The sequence below is a fragment of the Panthera pardus genome, unplaced genomic scaffold (genome assembly GCF_024362965.1).
Source record: "Panthera pardus isolate Hobbes unplaced genomic scaffold, ASM2436296v1 HiC_scaffold_11, whole genome shotgun sequence".
NCBI lineage: Eukaryota > Metazoa > Chordata > Mammalia > Carnivora > Felidae > Panthera > Panthera pardus.
In genome coordinates, this window is record NW_026526666.1 from 4,644,297 (window position 1) to 4,661,561 (window position 17,265).

Genomic DNA, 17,265 nt, shown 5'->3' on the forward strand with positions numbered 1-17,265 from the left:
AGTTTTGTTGATATTTCTGTTACATATTAAAGTGACCTGTTTTAAAACTTCACTCGAAGCCTTAGGTAATTCATTAATATCATGGTGACCTGATATCTACCCAGGTCTTCCTAAATATTCATTGATGAATCCTTATGTTTCCAAACTTAAAGGTGCTCATGGCATATCATGGATGTTAGAGCTTTAATTTTCTTAGTATCATTGGGAGATAGGGATGCAATAGCTGAAGAGATAGAGGCACAGATAATTAAGGGCATCGTTCGAGACTACAAAACAGTTATTGTAGGAAGAGACTCCTAGGATGAACTTCCATGCTCCTATGACCCCAGAAGCCAAAGGACGAAAACAAAACAAAGCAAGCAAACAAGAAAACCTGATTGAACCTCTAAAGGGAAACCCAGATCAGGTCGGATATAGGAATGGATGTTGACCTAGATTGGGTAACATTTCTTTGCTGTCTGAGGGTTATGATTAGTGACTTATTTCTAATATGCATTTGTTTTTATTTTTAGCATTGCAGTGTCGGGACAGCTATGAGCCCTGTGTAAATGAAGGAATATGTGTTACCTACCACAATGGTACAGGATACTGCAAGTAAGTTTTTCTCTGTTTGTTTTTTTCCCTCTTTATATATTTTATTTTTCCTCAATAGCACACTGGACAAGATTTGGTCCTACTAATTCTATTTTTTTTTTTATTAAAAAAATTTTTTTTTAACGTTTATTTTTTAAGGAGCGAGAGACAGAGTGAGAGTGGGGGAGGGGCAGAGAGAGAGGGAGACACAGAATCCGAAGCAGGCTCCAGGCTCTGAGCCGTCAGCACAGAGCCTGACGTGGGGCTCAAACTCACGAACTGTGAGATCATGACCTGGGCTGAAGTCAGATGCTTAACCGACTGAGCCACCCAGGCACCCCACTAATTCTATTTTTAATACTTCTGTGAATGTTACTGGTTCTCTAACTTTTCTGGTGTAATTTTGTGAGCAATGAGGATGGAAGGATGTGGATGTCAGATAAATGGTTAACAAGAACTTCTTATCTCATCGTTATCTTCTTAATTATGAAAAAGACTTTTCAGTGAGTGACTAGTTAATGTATATTGGGTACATTCCTAGAATCGCTCCTCAACACGTTAGTTATGATCTTGTTTTTAAGTCAAACCACAATTGATACTAGCTTTAATTCTGCCTAGTGTAAGTGAATATTATAGCCATGCAAAACTATTTTTTCTGGTGTAAAAAAATCCAGTTCAGAAAGAGAGACTGTGAGAAGGATGCATACACCTGCAGGGATGGGACAGAAAGCAGGTGCCGTGGAGAATGTCACTATAGGGGTTTAAAAGAGTAAGAGTCAGGAACAGTACTAGGGAGTGTAGGCTAGTTTCTTAGGAGCAGTTTTTCTTTTTTCTCCAACCACCTAGTTTATGCTTTTCGTTGATTTGAGGAGGCCTGTGAGATTATCTCATAAATAGCTCCTCTTTTCCATCCAGCTCATTTGAAAATTTTTAACAGGAGAATGTATTCGTTCTATTTATATCATGGAAAATAAGATTTGATAATAGGACTTTTATTTTCTTTAACACTTGTATGGGCTGTATCTTTGTTCTGTGCTTTGGTAGCAGTACTTGCTTTATAAGCATTTTAAATGACCTTATCCAACATGTTTTTATTTCTTCTCTGGATATTTAATTGAATACCATAAAAATAATAATGACAATTGTTCCAATCAAGTCCATTCTGACCCTCGGATCCAAGTTCTTTAATGTCATAAAAAAAGAATTTTTGCAGGTCAGGAAACATACTCTTCACCTGAGCGACAATATTTTAAGTGGTGATGATGGTAAAGTTTAACCATAGGTTGTTTGGATTGGAATAAAGACAATACTGGAAATGAAATTTTTTATGTAATTGATAATGAGCTGCTCACCTAGTTTTTCTAGCTTGAAAACAAAAAACAAAAACAAAAATGTGATGTAGTCTCCTCTCAGAATGGTGACACAACTAGAGATAATGACGGGGAGGAACTTAATACCTTAGAACTGGCTACCAAAATCTTCAGGCCCTTTTTGGCACCTGGTGTCTCGGTTACTTGCTTTATTTTATTATTCACCCCTCTTGTGGTAGTTACCCCATTACATTATGATCATTTGTGGATGTGTTTGTTTCTCCTACTAGACTCCAGGTCCTTGCCTTGTGCATTTTTGTATAGTTACTGCCTGGTGGAGTAGCTGGTAATGCAGCTAGAGCTTAACAATGTATTTCGTGAACTAAAAGATGCTCAATAGATACCATCGTTCATGTATTTTTTTTAAAATTTTTAAAAAATGTTTATCTTTATTTTTGAGACAGGGAGAGGCAGAGAGGGAGGGAGACACAGAATCAGAAGCAGGCTCCAGGCTCTGAGCTGTCAGCACAGAGCCTGACGCGGGGCTCGAACTCGTCAACTATGAGATCATGACCTGAGCTGAAGTCGGATGCTCAACCGAGTGAGCCACCCAGGCGCCCCAACGTTCACATATTTTTTAAATCCATGTCTTAAATAAGAAGATACTGGTCCTCCCCTCTGAGAATTTTATTTGCTTCACCCAGCATCCAGGATGGTAGTACTATATTGAGAGGCACTTCAGTTCTATTTGGACATAACTCAACTTGGTGACTTATGTAGGGAGAATTTCAAATAGATTCTAAGTGTTGGCCTATGTATTTGTGGTCTGACATGGGAGAGACTAGTCTCTGAGCACTTACCAGGAGAGGACACTAAGGGTCACTTTTGGGAGACAGATTTGTGGGCTGTTAGTCTCAAACTCTCCAACCAAGGTGAGAGAGACAAAGTTGCCCCCAGTTTCTAGAAGAAGCACTTCTAGGGAACAGGGAACTCACTTTGTGGTTGACAAAATGGGGCTGCATACATTCTGCCCCTAGATGCTTGGTAATTGTTGATGGGTTAGGCTGCTTATGGATATAGTTCTGGGGGGTCCCTCAGCTGTCCTCCAACCCTGAGGTTGTGAGGGAAACAAGCCCCCTGAGAAGGGGGAGTAAGAAAAGAAATGCATGAGGCTGTTCTTTTGGGACACCAATATGAACAATAAAACTTGTAAGAAGAGAGTGCTTCTCTACATCGGGAGATATTATAGATAGAGAGTAGAGAGTATTTCTCCACCTTTTGGCATCGTCAGGACTGGCAGTGTCAACGTAAGTGGACATAGGAAAAGCAAGGACAACATCAGGGAGGCCAAGTCAGTCATCTCTGCAAATGCCACAGAATGATAAGCAACATTTTAAGCAAAAATAACATCTGGGGCACCTGGGTAGCTCAGTTGGTTATGTGTCCAAGTCTTGATTTTGGCTCAGGTCATGATCTCATGGTTCGTGAGTTCAAGCCTTGCATTGGGCTCCATGGTGACAGTGCAGAGCCTGTTTGGGATTCTCTCTCTCTCTCCCTCTGCCCCTCCCCTGCTCGTGCGTTCTGTCTGTCTCTCTCTGTCTCTCTCTCTCTCAAAATAAATCAACTTAAAAAAAATAACATCTACTTAGCAGACTTTTCATTGTATCTTCACCAACTTTGCTTTTTTCCTTGGGGAAAGAAGGTAATCTAGCTTGTTCAGTAAATATTATTTTCCCAAAATGGTAAATGGATATTAGAACACTTAGAAGTTCTATAAAAATGACGTCAGACATGCAAGGCATATGATTATCTTTTTATTCATGAGATTGCTTAGTGGATTAGGAAAAGAAAGTTGAAGCCAAATTCTTTTTACAAGGGGATGGGGAACGGGAATTAATGGAAATGTTTTAAAGTAGAAGGTATCTGACTATCTGTTTAAAGAGCATAATGCTACTGATTCAGCTAAAATATAATGGTTGTTTATAGAAATTATAGAAATCCTTGATAAGATCACATTGACAGATGAGGATAAGTACTTTTAAAGGTTAGTTTTGTACACAGCTCAACAGTTTTTTTCTCACTGTTAGGAGCCTAAGTACTCTATCATAGTCTATGATGCCAGACAAGGAAAACCTGTGTAATCTTGCATAAAACTCAATTATTGCTCCTAAATAGTTGTTGTCAGATCTTAATAAAGCCCTCTCACTACAGAGAGATAAGACATTTTATTCTCTCCCTTGTCCTACTGGGAGGTATAAATATATAATTAAGTTTGGCTGTCATTAATCACTTTCAAGTTGTTTGTCTCAGGCTTTCAAAAATAAACCATTCCAAATCCCAATTTGATTGAAAATCATGGGTAACTCAAATTTGCTAGAATGTTGGGGGAGGAGGGTATGGTTATGATTTGTAAAATTTACAAAGTGTGCATTTTTAAAGGCATATTTATCATAGTTATTTGCAGTCCTTATCTGTCAGTTCTTAACATCTGGATTGTCTTTGGGTATGTTTGTATCAACAGCTCTTTCTCTTGACTTTGGGTACAATTTCCCTTTAGTTCTCATTTATGGTAGTATTTGTTATTTACTAGGCATTGTCAGTGATGCACTTTAAAGTTTATCTTCCACCAAAGAGTGGTGAGTTTTGTTTTACCAGGCAGTTACATTACTGGAAGATCACCTTGATCCTATGAAGGCTTGGTTTTAGACCTTGTTTTGCCAGTTCTGTTTTGCCTTTAGTCTGACTAAAGTCTTAGTACTGGGATGTGGTCCTTACTCCAAAGGTATGACTCCTCAAGGGGATCAGTGGGAAGTGTGAGGTGCTTGGTAAGCCTAGTGTTTCCCAAACCTTTCTAGTTTAGTAGGACTTGAATTCAAGCTTCTGACTCCCCAGAACCAAGCTCAGCCTTTCAAGCCTTTCAGCCTTTCAGCCTTCCAGCTCTTGCTTTCCTTTGGGTTCCAAAGTACCTTGTTCATGCACAGCCAGGATTTAAGTGGGAGTCGTATGCATATTTTAGGGCCACCCGCTCTGTGGTTCTGTCTTTTCCAGGATTTCTCCTCCTCAAATTCTAGTTTCTTAGACAGTTCCAAATAGCTTTGACTCCTCAGCTCAGTAAGACTTCCATTTTCTGCTTGCATTCTGTTCCTCTTGTGCTGTGTGGACTGAGGAATACCTTCAGGGAAAAAGCTATATAAATGTAGGTTTCATATAGTTTGCTTTTCTTCTTTTGAGGCTCATATCCCTTCCAGTTTCTGCCTGCTTTTGATTACTCCCCGGTACCTTTAATATATTGTCCACAGTGTCTAATTATTGTGAGCAAGAGAGTTGATCTGATATAATTACTCTGCCATTATTTTTAATGATAAAAATTATCATTATAAAGGACTCTTTCAAAAATTTCTACATACCACTTAGGAGGTAACTAGCATAGTGTTTATTAAACACTGGAAAGTCACCATGAGTTACATAGGTACCTGTGGATGGGTGATTGCATTTGAGAATCTCTACTTTTTGCCAAAATACCTAACTAAGTATTTAAAACTACATTTTAAAGTAAATCATTATAAATATAAAATGTTATAAAGTACAACTTTGTTTCACAATTTACCTAAAATTGGTCTACTAGCTGTAAGAAACATTTCAACATTAACAACTAACAGTTTTCCTTGCCAGGATTAGGGCTAATGGTGTAGACCTCCTAAAGCCATTCCAGGAAAACTGGAGCCACTGCCTTCTTTGTCCTCTTGATATGTTTCTATGTAGTCAGGAGAGAATAGAGACACCCAGAATCTTCCAGAGCCTGGCTTATAGTAGAGGAGGTGCTATCAATATTTGTGGTGGTGGTGTTCTCCTAGAAAGGCATTTTCACAAGTCATGGCTGACTCAACATTTTCCCATTTCACTCACCTTGTTAGTGCATTCAGTGCTGTTCAAGGCAACGTCAGATCCAACAGATACACTGGGAAAAATGTCAACTGTTAAATCACTTTCTCTTTCTTCTCTGCTGAACCCGGTTCTGCCAAGAAGATTCCTTCAAGTGGGATGCCCTATTTAGCAGAATATCATATGGACAGTTTTTCTAGCAGATGCTAGCAGAAGCCTGGCCACATTTCTGTAGTTCTTTTATCTTTACCACAAAATGAAAAATACTGTCTTTTGCTTACTAAATACCTTTCACAGAGTAATATTTTTTCAGTGTGATGCTTAAGGAGCTATTAATTCAAGAATTACTTCTTTATTGTATGCTGTTTATATATATCAGTATAACAGATAACTGAAGCCTGTGGTAGTGGTTGCAAGTAATCGATAGTGTTATCACATTGTTTCACACTCTTTGGGAAGTCATAAAGTAATTATCAATTCATTAACCTGGACTTCTTAAAGAGGTTCACAGTGAGTCTTACCAGCCTGTTGCAAAGTGCGTTGTGAAGTGACGGACTGTAATGTCCTTCAGAACAGAAACTGCCAGTGACTGGTAGGGCTAAGGCCAGGGAAAGGTGAGTGAGGGATTCATCTCAGGTATAAAATTAAAGAGGGTATCAGAAAACTCAGTTACCAAGATCAATAACATTTAATGCAATAATTCAGAATGTCAGCATTAATGCAAATAGTTGTGGGTTCATTTCTGGGCTTCCTGTTCTGTTCCATTGATCTACACGTCTATTTTTATGCCAGTACCGTACTGTTTTGATGACTACAGCTTTGTAATATAACTGGAAGTCTGGAATCATGATACCTCCAGGTTTGCTTTTCTTTTTCAAGATTACTTTGGCCTTTTGGGGTCTTTTGTGGTTCTATACAAATTTTAGAATTGTTTGTTTTAGTTCTGTAAAAAATGCTGTTGGTATTTTGATAGGGATTGCATTAAATGTGTAGATTGCTTTGGGTAGTATAGACATTTTAACAATATTTGTTCTTCCAGTCCATGAGCATGGGGTGTCTTTCCATGTCTTTGTGTCAACTGCAGTTTCTTTCATCAGTATTTATAGTTCAGAGTACATTGGTACTCTTTGGTAAGGTTTATTCCTAAGTATTGTATTGTTTTTGGTGCAGTTGTAAATGGGATTATTTTCTTCATTTCTCTTTCTGCTGCTTCATTATTGGTGTATAGAAATGCAACAGATTTATGTACATTGATTTCATATCCTGAGACTTTACTGAATTTGTTTATCAGTTCTCACGGTTTTTTTGGTAGAGTCTTTTGGGTTTTCTATATGTAGTATCATGTCATCTGCATATAGTGAAAGTTTTACTTCTTCCTTACCAATTTGGATGCCTTTTATTTCCTTTTCTTGTCTCATTGCTGTGGCTGTGACTTTCCAGTACAGTGTTGAATAAAAGTGGTGAGAGTGGGACACCCTTTTCTTGTTACTGAATTTAGGGGAAAAGCTCTCAGTTTTTCCCCCTTACGGATGATGTTAGTTGTGGGTTTTTCTTAGATGGCCGTTATTATGTTGAAGTATGTTCGCTCTAAACCGACTTTGTTTAGGACTTTTATCATGAATAGATGCTGTACTTTGTCAAATGCCTTTTCTGCATCTAATGAAATGATCATACGGTTCTTATCCTTTCTCTTATTGATATGATGTATTATATTGATTGATTTGTGGATATTGAGCCATCCTTGCAACCCAGGAATAAATCCCAGTTGATCATGGTAAATGATTTTTTTAAATGTATTGTTGGATTCGGTTTGTTAGTACAGTATTTTGTTGAGAATTTTTGTACATAATCCTAGAGTATTGTATCTGCTTGTAGCTCTGTGAGTATACATGGGCCAGGCTTGGCTAATGCTGCATTTCTGAGAAGTGGCCTTTGACTTGAAAGTTCAGTGCAGTTACTGCAGATGAAATAGAAGAAGACAGTGAAGGTGGGGATAGAGGGTAGTATCCATTAAAATGCTCTTTAGTAGAGAAAACTGAATTGAAAAACTTGAAACTTCTCTCTTCTTTTGCCTAATGGAAAATGAACAAGTCCAGATGGACTAATAAAATACTTAGGAATAAACCTTACCAAAGAGTACCAATGTACTCTGAACTATAAAATACTGAAAACGAGACAGGTCAAATTCAACGACTTCTGATAAATGTTGCTGCCAGCTCAGAAGTCACAAGTTGTTAAACATAGCGCCTTACATTTGCATAGTGAGTTACAGATGATAGAGGTATGTCCCGTGAGGCTGTCTTTATTTAGGACTTGAGATCTGGACCCTTCAACAGTACCATTCTTAAGTGATTCTTCTTATTAACATTATATGTTTGAAAAATCCTTTAGCAAATATATTAGGTGGCCCTGAAGAATTTTTTATAAAGGAAGTCTTGATTATCAGCTTCTTACAATACAGAACAACAGTTCTCATACTCATTTCAACTGATGTTTATTCTTTATGCTGGAACCTTTATAAACTTTGGTGTTAGATAAAGAAGTAAGAGAAGGTGGTTCTTAGACTCTGCCTGTGTCCTTTTGCCTGTTTTGGGTAACTGCCAAAGTTAAATCAACTAATTTTGGCCTACAACCTGGCATGAATAGATGGGAGAGTAGCTAGGCTTCTTTCAGTACAGTTCCTAAGTTGACCATAATCCTCTGTAAAGTTTCTTTCTTATTGTTCCATTGTGTCACGTCAGCACCATTAATTTCATGTAGGAATTCTTTTCTCCCTTTTTTTCTTGTGACTAAGCAGGATGAGAAATATTTTTCTTCCAGGATCTGGAGTAGCTTAATTAAATCCTTCATTTAAAATTTTGGCTGTCTGTCTTTCATCGAGGCTAGCAAGATTGAATACAGAGAGGTAGGGATATCAGAATGTGATAAAAAATTTAATTATCTAAAAATTCCCAAATACTTTTTTCCTCATTGAGCTAGCATAAATGTGTGGGCATGAAGGAGGTTTGCATTTACGTGCCCTTCTCAACATCTTGTAGCTAGGAATAAAATTTGGTGTCTCTTCCACCCCCACTGTCGTGTTTTGTGAGTTTTGTGAGTTTTTTGTTTTCATATTTGTCTTAGTTGTGTTTTACTTTACATTTTGATGTGAGGTAAATTACAGTTTCTCTGGGGGCTTCCCAAAGTTTCCTATATTCTATTTATCCATTGTCAGTAATCTTTACTAGCACTTCATCCTCAGTGTCCAAAAATGTCTTACTGATTTTTATACTGATGCCTTCAGCTTTCCCATATTAATGCAATTACCTTCTGTTTAAAATGGTCCTCTCCTATGCAAATGATTACTTAGATCTTTATGAAAAGGATTTTATGAAAGAAAAGTGAAAACAAAGACTAATAAAGGCACTATTTCAGTGACAGGTGGTATTACATAGTGAACACATCCAACTAGAGCATCGTACCCCATTTTTTTCTCCACATAAGTATGAGGAGAAAGTAGGTGGTAATGAGAAAATAACCTGATTAGGACTTATGTAGGATAGTAGCATTTAGAGTCCTGAACCTGTATAGATTCAGGCCACTTTCCTGTACCCACTGTATCTATCTATAATCCTGTATCCTGAACACTGAAAATCAGATAGACTGAAGCACTGCAGGATTCTTACTCTTTGTCTCAGTCAGCTCAGGCTCCTGTAACAAACTACCACAGACTGGGTGGCTTAAATAACAGACGTTTATTTCACACAGTTCTGGAGGCTGAGATGTCTAAGATCAAGGTGCTGACAGACTCTGTTCCCTGTGAGGACCTTCTTCCTGGTTTGCAGATGGCTACCTTCTCTATATTTTCATTTGGTGGGGAAAGAAAGCTCCAGTCCCTTCATCCCCTATGTGGGCACTAATCCCATCACAAGGACCCCACCCTCATGATTTTATCACCTAATAACCTCTCAAAGGCCCCACCTACCAGCCATCATATTGAGGATCAGAGTTTCATTATATGAATTTGGGGAGATGCAAACATTCAGTCCATAGCACTCTTCAAAGAAAAGTTTAATTTTCACCAAATTAGTATTTATTGAGCTGGCTACTCTGAGCACTGTGCTAGGTATTGTGAATAGACATAAAGGTCCAAGAGGCCTGTGTTCTCTGACTTACTTTATAAGTATAAAATATCTTTATACTTTATAAGTATAAAATATCTCAGGAGTGTCTGCTAATGAATGTTATGTTTCTCTCACATAAAACATGGTGGCAGTCCTTGCCATCTTGTTAGGGAGATGAGGCACATGTATATGTATAAAATACAATAGTCTGTAACTGCCCTATGTGTCAGCACAGATTAGAAGAACTATGGAGATTCATACAAGGGAGCAACTACTATAGGACAGAAAATTAAAATCAGAGGATTTTTAGTAGATCACTTAGATTATAAATCTGAGAATATTGATGGTACCTCAGGAGGTGGGTAGTAGAAAGATTAAGTGGAGAAAATGAGGGGACCTGAGGGGTTATTGGTTCTTGGAATAATCATTACCGATATCTTCATCATTTTGTTCTTTTTAAAAAAAATTTTTTTTTTAAGTTTATTTATTTTGAGAGAGAGAGAGAGCACGAGCAGGTGAGGGGCAGAGAGAGAGAGGGGGAGAGAGAGAATCCCAAGCAAGCTCCATGCTTTCAGCACAGAGCCCGACATAGGGCTTAAACCAACAAACCATGAGATCATGACCAGAGCCAAAATGAAGAGTTGATGCTTAACTGACTGAGCCTTCCAGGTGCCCCTGAAAGTTTCCTTATTTTAGAGAGAGGGAGGGAGAGCATGAGCAGGGGAGAGGAGCAGAGGGAGGGGAGGGGAGAGAGACAGAGAGAGAGAGAGAGAAAACGAACGAACCTTAAGTAGGCTCCATGCTCAGCACGGAGCCCAACGTGGGGCTTGGTCCTATGACACTGAAATCCTGACCTGAGCCAAAATCAAGAGTCGGACGCTCAACCAGTTGAGCTACCAGGCACCCCCATCATTTTGTTCTAATGACATAATTTAAAACTTTTCTACTTCTTGGTTGGTCTTTTCTGTCTATATTTTGTGTGAGGTTTTACTAAACCAGCATGTGGATTCATCTGGTTTCACAGTGACATAACTGATTTAAAAAATCATTCCTGTAACACGTGTTGGCATGAATGCTTGAAGAGTGCCTAGAGTGAGGGGTAGAGGGGAAGACCAGGGGACAGCAATGGAGGGCAGCTGGGAGCAATCACCTCTCTTCCCCCCTGAACTTTTGGGTCTTGACTTGATTTTTTAGCTGCTTCCAGAACAATCAGGTTAGCTGTTTGTGAACACCATTTGCAAGGAAATTCAGAATCTAAGAATCTCTGAAGCAAGAAAAGTTAGGTGAGGGATAGAAAAGCAGACATTAAGAACAGGATCAGTTTTCATATATGGCATAGGGCATTCTTCTAGTTGAAAATTCAGGTGTCCCAGTGTCCGACCTCTCCTGTCCAGCATATCATCGGCCTGATCTAGTTCATTTCGGGGATCCAGAGTAAGCAAGCATCTGTTAGCCAAATCTTTGGTTAGCCCAAATTAGCTCATGTCCTTTACTGCTTGTTTCTTCTGATTATATAGTACATATCCAGACCCTCAATTATCCAGAATAAACCAGAGCTGCCTATTCTGTGTGGAAAACATTTGACAATGGTTATGATTCTCTTGCCTAGACCATAGCCATTTAACTGCCTAGCCCTTTAAGATTTTGAAATGTCTGTTCTTGTGTAAGCCAGATGCATCTCCTTGATGAATTATTTTATTGGGCCCCTCTTGAAACCTCAGTCATCCTGAAAAATACTTCAGGAAATACTTTGACTTTAATTTTTTGTCTTAGTCCTATTTGTATATAATACTTGTGGTATCTGATTCTCTGTTTCATATTGTTAAAACTCATGGCCTTGAATTTCTGGGTCACTCTTAAAAAATGGGCAGAACTTGATTACTAATGAAAAGTTGACTCATTTCCTTCTAGGCGAAGGCTGACACTGACTGTCAGAGTTCATAATTAGTCTCCACAGAAGCAGTCTCTTTAATTATGGGCTATCACTTATTCTTTCTGAAATTTTATAAGAATTAATGAGATTATCGTGAGCTAGGAAAATGATTAAGATAGGCATTTATGTTGTGTTGAGAGGATATATAAAAACGATATCTGGAAAAAGGTCCTACATAAATGTAAGTGGTTTTATTCACTACAAGTTTAAATTTGGAGCAGATCTTCCCAGACCATTGTTTATATACACATCAGTCAGTTTTAGCCTTGTTGAATTTATCAGCAGGTCAGATTCCGTAAAGAGACTTGCAATGTCTACCACCATTCTCGTCTGAAGAAAACAGGCTCTTAGGTTTTGGACACTTGTTTTGGAGAACATGGTAAGAACTTAGTTCCTTTCCCTTTTAGGTTCAGGATTCTTTATTCTTTGTATCTTGTTTAAATATATTGTTCTTTGCTTCTCTGCGCTTCCTGTGAAGGGTTAGCTGAAATTTCAGTGTGAGTTGTGCACCAGTTCACTTACACCAGTGAGTATTGAACCATCCATACGCTTGGAAGGGTGATTGGTAGGCAGTGGGGAGGATGTAAGAGTCAAAGGCATGACACCTGCACCAGGAGCCCCTGCTCAGAGTGGGTCAGTGGTCAAGACACACACAAGCACTGACTCTACACACTAACTTCAGCAAGGATTGTTACGTCCTTGGGTGGTATTGCTGAGGGAATTCAGAGTCAAAATTGTAGTGTTATCCTAGTTAGGAGGTTAAAAGGACTTTGGCAAGCACCTCTCTATTCACCTTGTTTCATGTGTGAGGAGCCCAGGGCTTAATGTGGCCAAGTGACTTACCCTGGATTACTTAACTGATTAGAATGTAGACTGGGACTAAAAATTGTTTCTCAGACCCCACTAGGCAATCTAAAAAGATTCAGCACTATTTCTTTTCATTCTTGGTACCAGCCCTCAAGGAACTCATGTGGGTAATCATGTATATGTATATGTGTACATATAGGTGTATGCATGTGTGTGTGTGTGTGTGTGTGTGTAGATGTATCTATATCTCTAGACATATGCATATCTCTCTGTCTATATATCTATCTAACTATATATAGAGAGATAGAAGCAGAATTAAAAACAAAACCTTTAGTACTTTTGTGAGGAAATCTTAAAGACGAAGAATTTTAACTCTAGCTATTCATTATACTTTTTAACACTTCATTAAATGAAACAGTGTGGAAATTCTTTTGAGTTCCTCGTAAGGGAGGTGTAGCCTATATTAATATCCAAGGGGCTATGGAACATTCCTAAAATTGAATCATACAATTTTAGAGCTAAAGGGAATATTAGAGGTTTTTTTGGCCTAGCATCTTGTTTTAATACATGAGGAGATAGAAGCTCAGAGAAGTTAAGTGACTGACACAGGTCAATATCTAGTGGCAGAGCCAGAGCTGATGGAGAGGAAAGGTCTATGAGGTGCCATCCTGGCAAGATCTGGGAACATGATAATGTCTTGGGTGTGAGATACATAAAACAATATAATAGTTATATTTTTATTCTTATTCAGATAAATAAGCTCATGACTTCTTATGTACATATGTAATACATATATATTTCATATATATATATTTGCTCAAGCATGCCCTGAATCTCACCTGCCTCTAGACAACGGTTTTTTAAGCAGTGTGATACAGAAGGATGTAGCCATATCGGATATGGCTTTGCCCCGACTCAGTTTAATAATAAAGTGCTTCCCCAGAGTTAGTGTGTAAACATGGGTTGTGATTCATTTTATGGTGTCTACTGTAGTGTTTTATTGTTGTTGTTGTTTAGATTTGGTAGATTTTATCGAGAACTTCAGCTTGGTTGCTAAGTACACATCCAGCCTGGGCTATTTCAGGTTTCATAATGTCTCTTTTGCCTGTTACTCTTATCTTTTTGGGGTAATGCATTTATCTTCAAGTGTAAACTTGAGTGTACACTTTCAGAATGCTTGTTTGATACTCAGTTTCTCTGGTTTGGAAGGTTATAAATCATTGTAATATCAGATTTTTTTTTTTTTTTTTTTTTTTTTATTCCCTGGGCCATGGTCCTCCTAAGGCAGGTGGTGGTTTTTGTCTTGAGTCACCACATTAGGGCTATAGGTCATTATAGGTAATTTTTTTTCCATGATGTCCATTATTATTTTTATTTTTTAAATAGGCTCCACAGTGGGCGTGGAGCCTGAAGTAGGGCTTGAACTCACAACCCTGAGAACAAGACCTGAGCTGAGACCAAGAGTCGGATCTCAACCGACTGAGACACCTAGGTGCCCCAATGTCCGTTATTTATTATTATCTTTGGTTCTAATTATGCATAGGTGTGGCAGTTGAAATGATGATCTTTTGACCATTTGACAGCCTTTCTGAAGTTAAACATAGTTCATTACAGTGCTTCTAAAGTAACCTGACTTCTAGTAGACAAAAAAGTTACCTAAATTTCAAGCATGTGTTAAGTGTTTTTGCCTACATTGACTTTAATGCTGTCATGTCCTTAGAGCAGGGATTAGTGAATTTTTCTTAAAGTGCTAGATAGTAAATGTTTTAGGATTTGTTGGCCAAGAGGCAAATTGAAGATATTATGTAGGTACTAGTGTACCCCTTTAAAATGTAACCAGTTAAAAAATGTAAGACCCAGCTCCTGGGCTGGAGGTGTAAAAGCAGCTGATCTCCCGGGCAATATTTGCTTGACCTTTACCTTAGAACATAATAGCCACTTGAAATACTTCATGTCTTCCAAGTGCGTGTGGTATAAACTGGAAGAACCATTCTTTGTGGTCAGTTTTTTTTTTTTTAATCATACAAAAGAAATTCTTGAAGCAAATGTTGCTGAAGTTAGAACAAAGGGTTATATCTGAATTCTTCTGTCAGTTTTTGGTTGATGCTGCTTTTTTAGTTGAAATGGTCTATACTGGCGGTCTGCACAGAAGTGAGATCCTGTTAAATTAATGAGTGGTATTAATAGAATACATGAAAACATGACATTTTTTTCTTTGACAATAACTGTTCTCTTACTGCCATAAAAGTAATAAATGTTGAGATGTCTTTAACTTCATGAAAGTTATCCTTTGTGTGAGAAAGAGTTTTAGGTGATTATTGTAATGGTGATGGTTTTAATAATTATGTTTGTCCTCAGAAGCTTATAATCTAGAAAAAAACATAAATAAACCAAATTCAGTCCTGGCAGTGTAGTCAGTGGTGGAGTGGAGTATGCTTCCAAGTATAGGTGCCAGTGGGCTAGGACGCATGTGCCCAGCTAGTATCATCCATATGAAGAGGGTTTGTGGATTTTGCTCTTGTTTTTGTTGTGACAAGACTGCAAGAATATGTAAGATAATAATAGTGTTGTATTGTTTAAAAAATGTTTTTTAATGTTTATTTTTGAGAGAAGAGAGACAGAGTGTGAGCTGGGGAGGGACAGAGAGAGAGACAGAGAATCCAAAGCGGGTTCCAGGCTCCAAGCTGTCAGCACAGAGACCGACGCAGGGCTCGAACTCACGAACCGTGAGATCATGACCTGAGCCAAAGACGGAAGCTCAATTGACTGAGCCACCCAGGCACCCCTAGTGTTGTATTTTTAAAAGAAATCATCTTTCTGGTGTCTAGATGTATGTCAGATAAACTTTCTCATTAGACCACTATGTAGCTTTGCAGTTTTTCACTTTGTTCCTGTGGAGGCACAGACTTTGATTTCATATAGCAAACCAAGTACAGATGAAGGAATTTCCAAAACTGAGTAACACTATTTTCAAAACACTTGAATTTGATTATATAGTTGACCCTTGAGCAACACAGTTGAAGATCCACATACAACTTTTGACTCCCCAGTAAACTACTAATAGCCTACTATTGGCCAGAAGCCTTACTGATAACATAAACAGTTGATCAACACATACTTTGTATGTTATATGTATTATATACTGTATTCTTATAATAAAGTAGGTTGAAGAAGAGAAAGTGTTGTGAAGAAACTCATAAGGAGAAACTACATTTATAGTACTGCACTGTATTGGAAAAAATCCACACATGTATAAGTGGACCTGTGCAGTTCATCTCATGCTGTTCAAGGATCAAGTGTGTACCAATATAGGCAATGTTTGTGGGGAACTTTCTATCCAGTTCAACCAACATTTATGAGCATTATGAAGTGCCAGATAATAGGCTAAGAATTATTTTATTTGTATGTGTTGTCTCAGAGTTTTTCAGTCTTTTCATCATTACAACTCTGCCCAAAAGGAGCCTTTTTTAGACTTTTTATCCTAATTCCCGCATACTCCCAATACAGTTTTAATACCATAGATATACTGTATATTTATTTATCTACTGTGGCTCTTTGGAAGGTCACAAACAATTGTAATATCTAAGAATGACCCCCAAGAACCAATTTTTTATCCCTTGGGCCATGAACTTAGTTTAAGGAAAGTTTTTGTTTTGAAGTAGGGTTAGACACTGTTAATTTCTTTTCCCATGATGTCCATTATTTTTATTATCTGTGGTTCTAATTAAGGAAATTTAAGTGGGATTTTGCAGTGTTTCAGAGCATTCTGAAATTATTTTGTTTTCCAATTATCCATGGAACAGTTTTGCATACTGTGTGATTCCCACCCCCCCCCCCCTCCTTTTTTTGGGGAGAATAATTTGTTTAGAACCTACAAAGAAATATTTTTTATCCTTTTAAAGTGTAAAGAAATGCAGATTTTTCTCCAGCCTTCTCTTACATTTGGGTTTGGCTTGATAGGATTTGGGTACAATTATTTTTGAACTAGGAGTCTTTTCACACCAAGCCATACGCTTTTGGAACTCTTTCACTTTCAGACATTTTTTGGACTTCAGAACTTTGAAAGCAGTCATCCACTCATGCTGGAGAACAGAAAGCAGGCACCCGTATTCACTTTTCTTCTCCAAAATCTTGTTTAATTTTTACTGCTCAATCTCTTAAGAATCTAGCAGTTCATGCTACTGAGGCTACTTTGTAGGATATTCTGTTCCTCAGGACTCCAGGTTCCTGGTGGTTCATATGATCAATGTTTTCTCAAAGATTAATAAAAGATTTAAAGTGCAAGAGAGAAAAAAAAAAGACTGTGTGTATGTGTGTGTGTGTGTGCGCACGCATATGCATGTGTTAGTTAACTTCATATTTGGGGGGAAAATGTGATTAAAAAATCCACTCTGTATGGGGTTGGCTAGCCCACTTTGAATGATTTACGGGTAAATAAGGGTTAAGAAGTCCCCTATATATTAGGAATCCTAATTAGGTTTGATAATCCTTTGGATAAATAGTTTAACTTGATGGTTCCCAAACTTTGAGTGTAATTAAAGAACTTTTTTAGGATTCTGTGGATCCTTGCATTTTGTCTTTTTACTTCTATTAAGAATGTGAGTGCTGCATAGTTGAAAGCCTCTATGTACCAGTTACTGTGTTAGTATGGTGGTGA

At 37.9% G+C, this 17,265-nt stretch overlaps 1 protein-coding gene across 2 annotated transcripts in view; it reads left to right on the forward strand.

The window, feature by feature from the left end:
- NOTCH2 (notch receptor 2) overlaps positions 1–17,265 on the forward strand; it is a 163,875-nt gene that overhangs the window by 40,334 nt on the left and 106,276 nt on the right. For both annotated transcript variants that reach the window (XM_053890598.1, XM_019458028.2), the window contains exon 2: positions 513–594. In XM_053890598.1, coding sequence (XP_053746573.1) covers positions 513–594 — 82 coding nt within the window. The remainder of the gene's footprint in view (positions 1–512; positions 595–17,265) is intronic.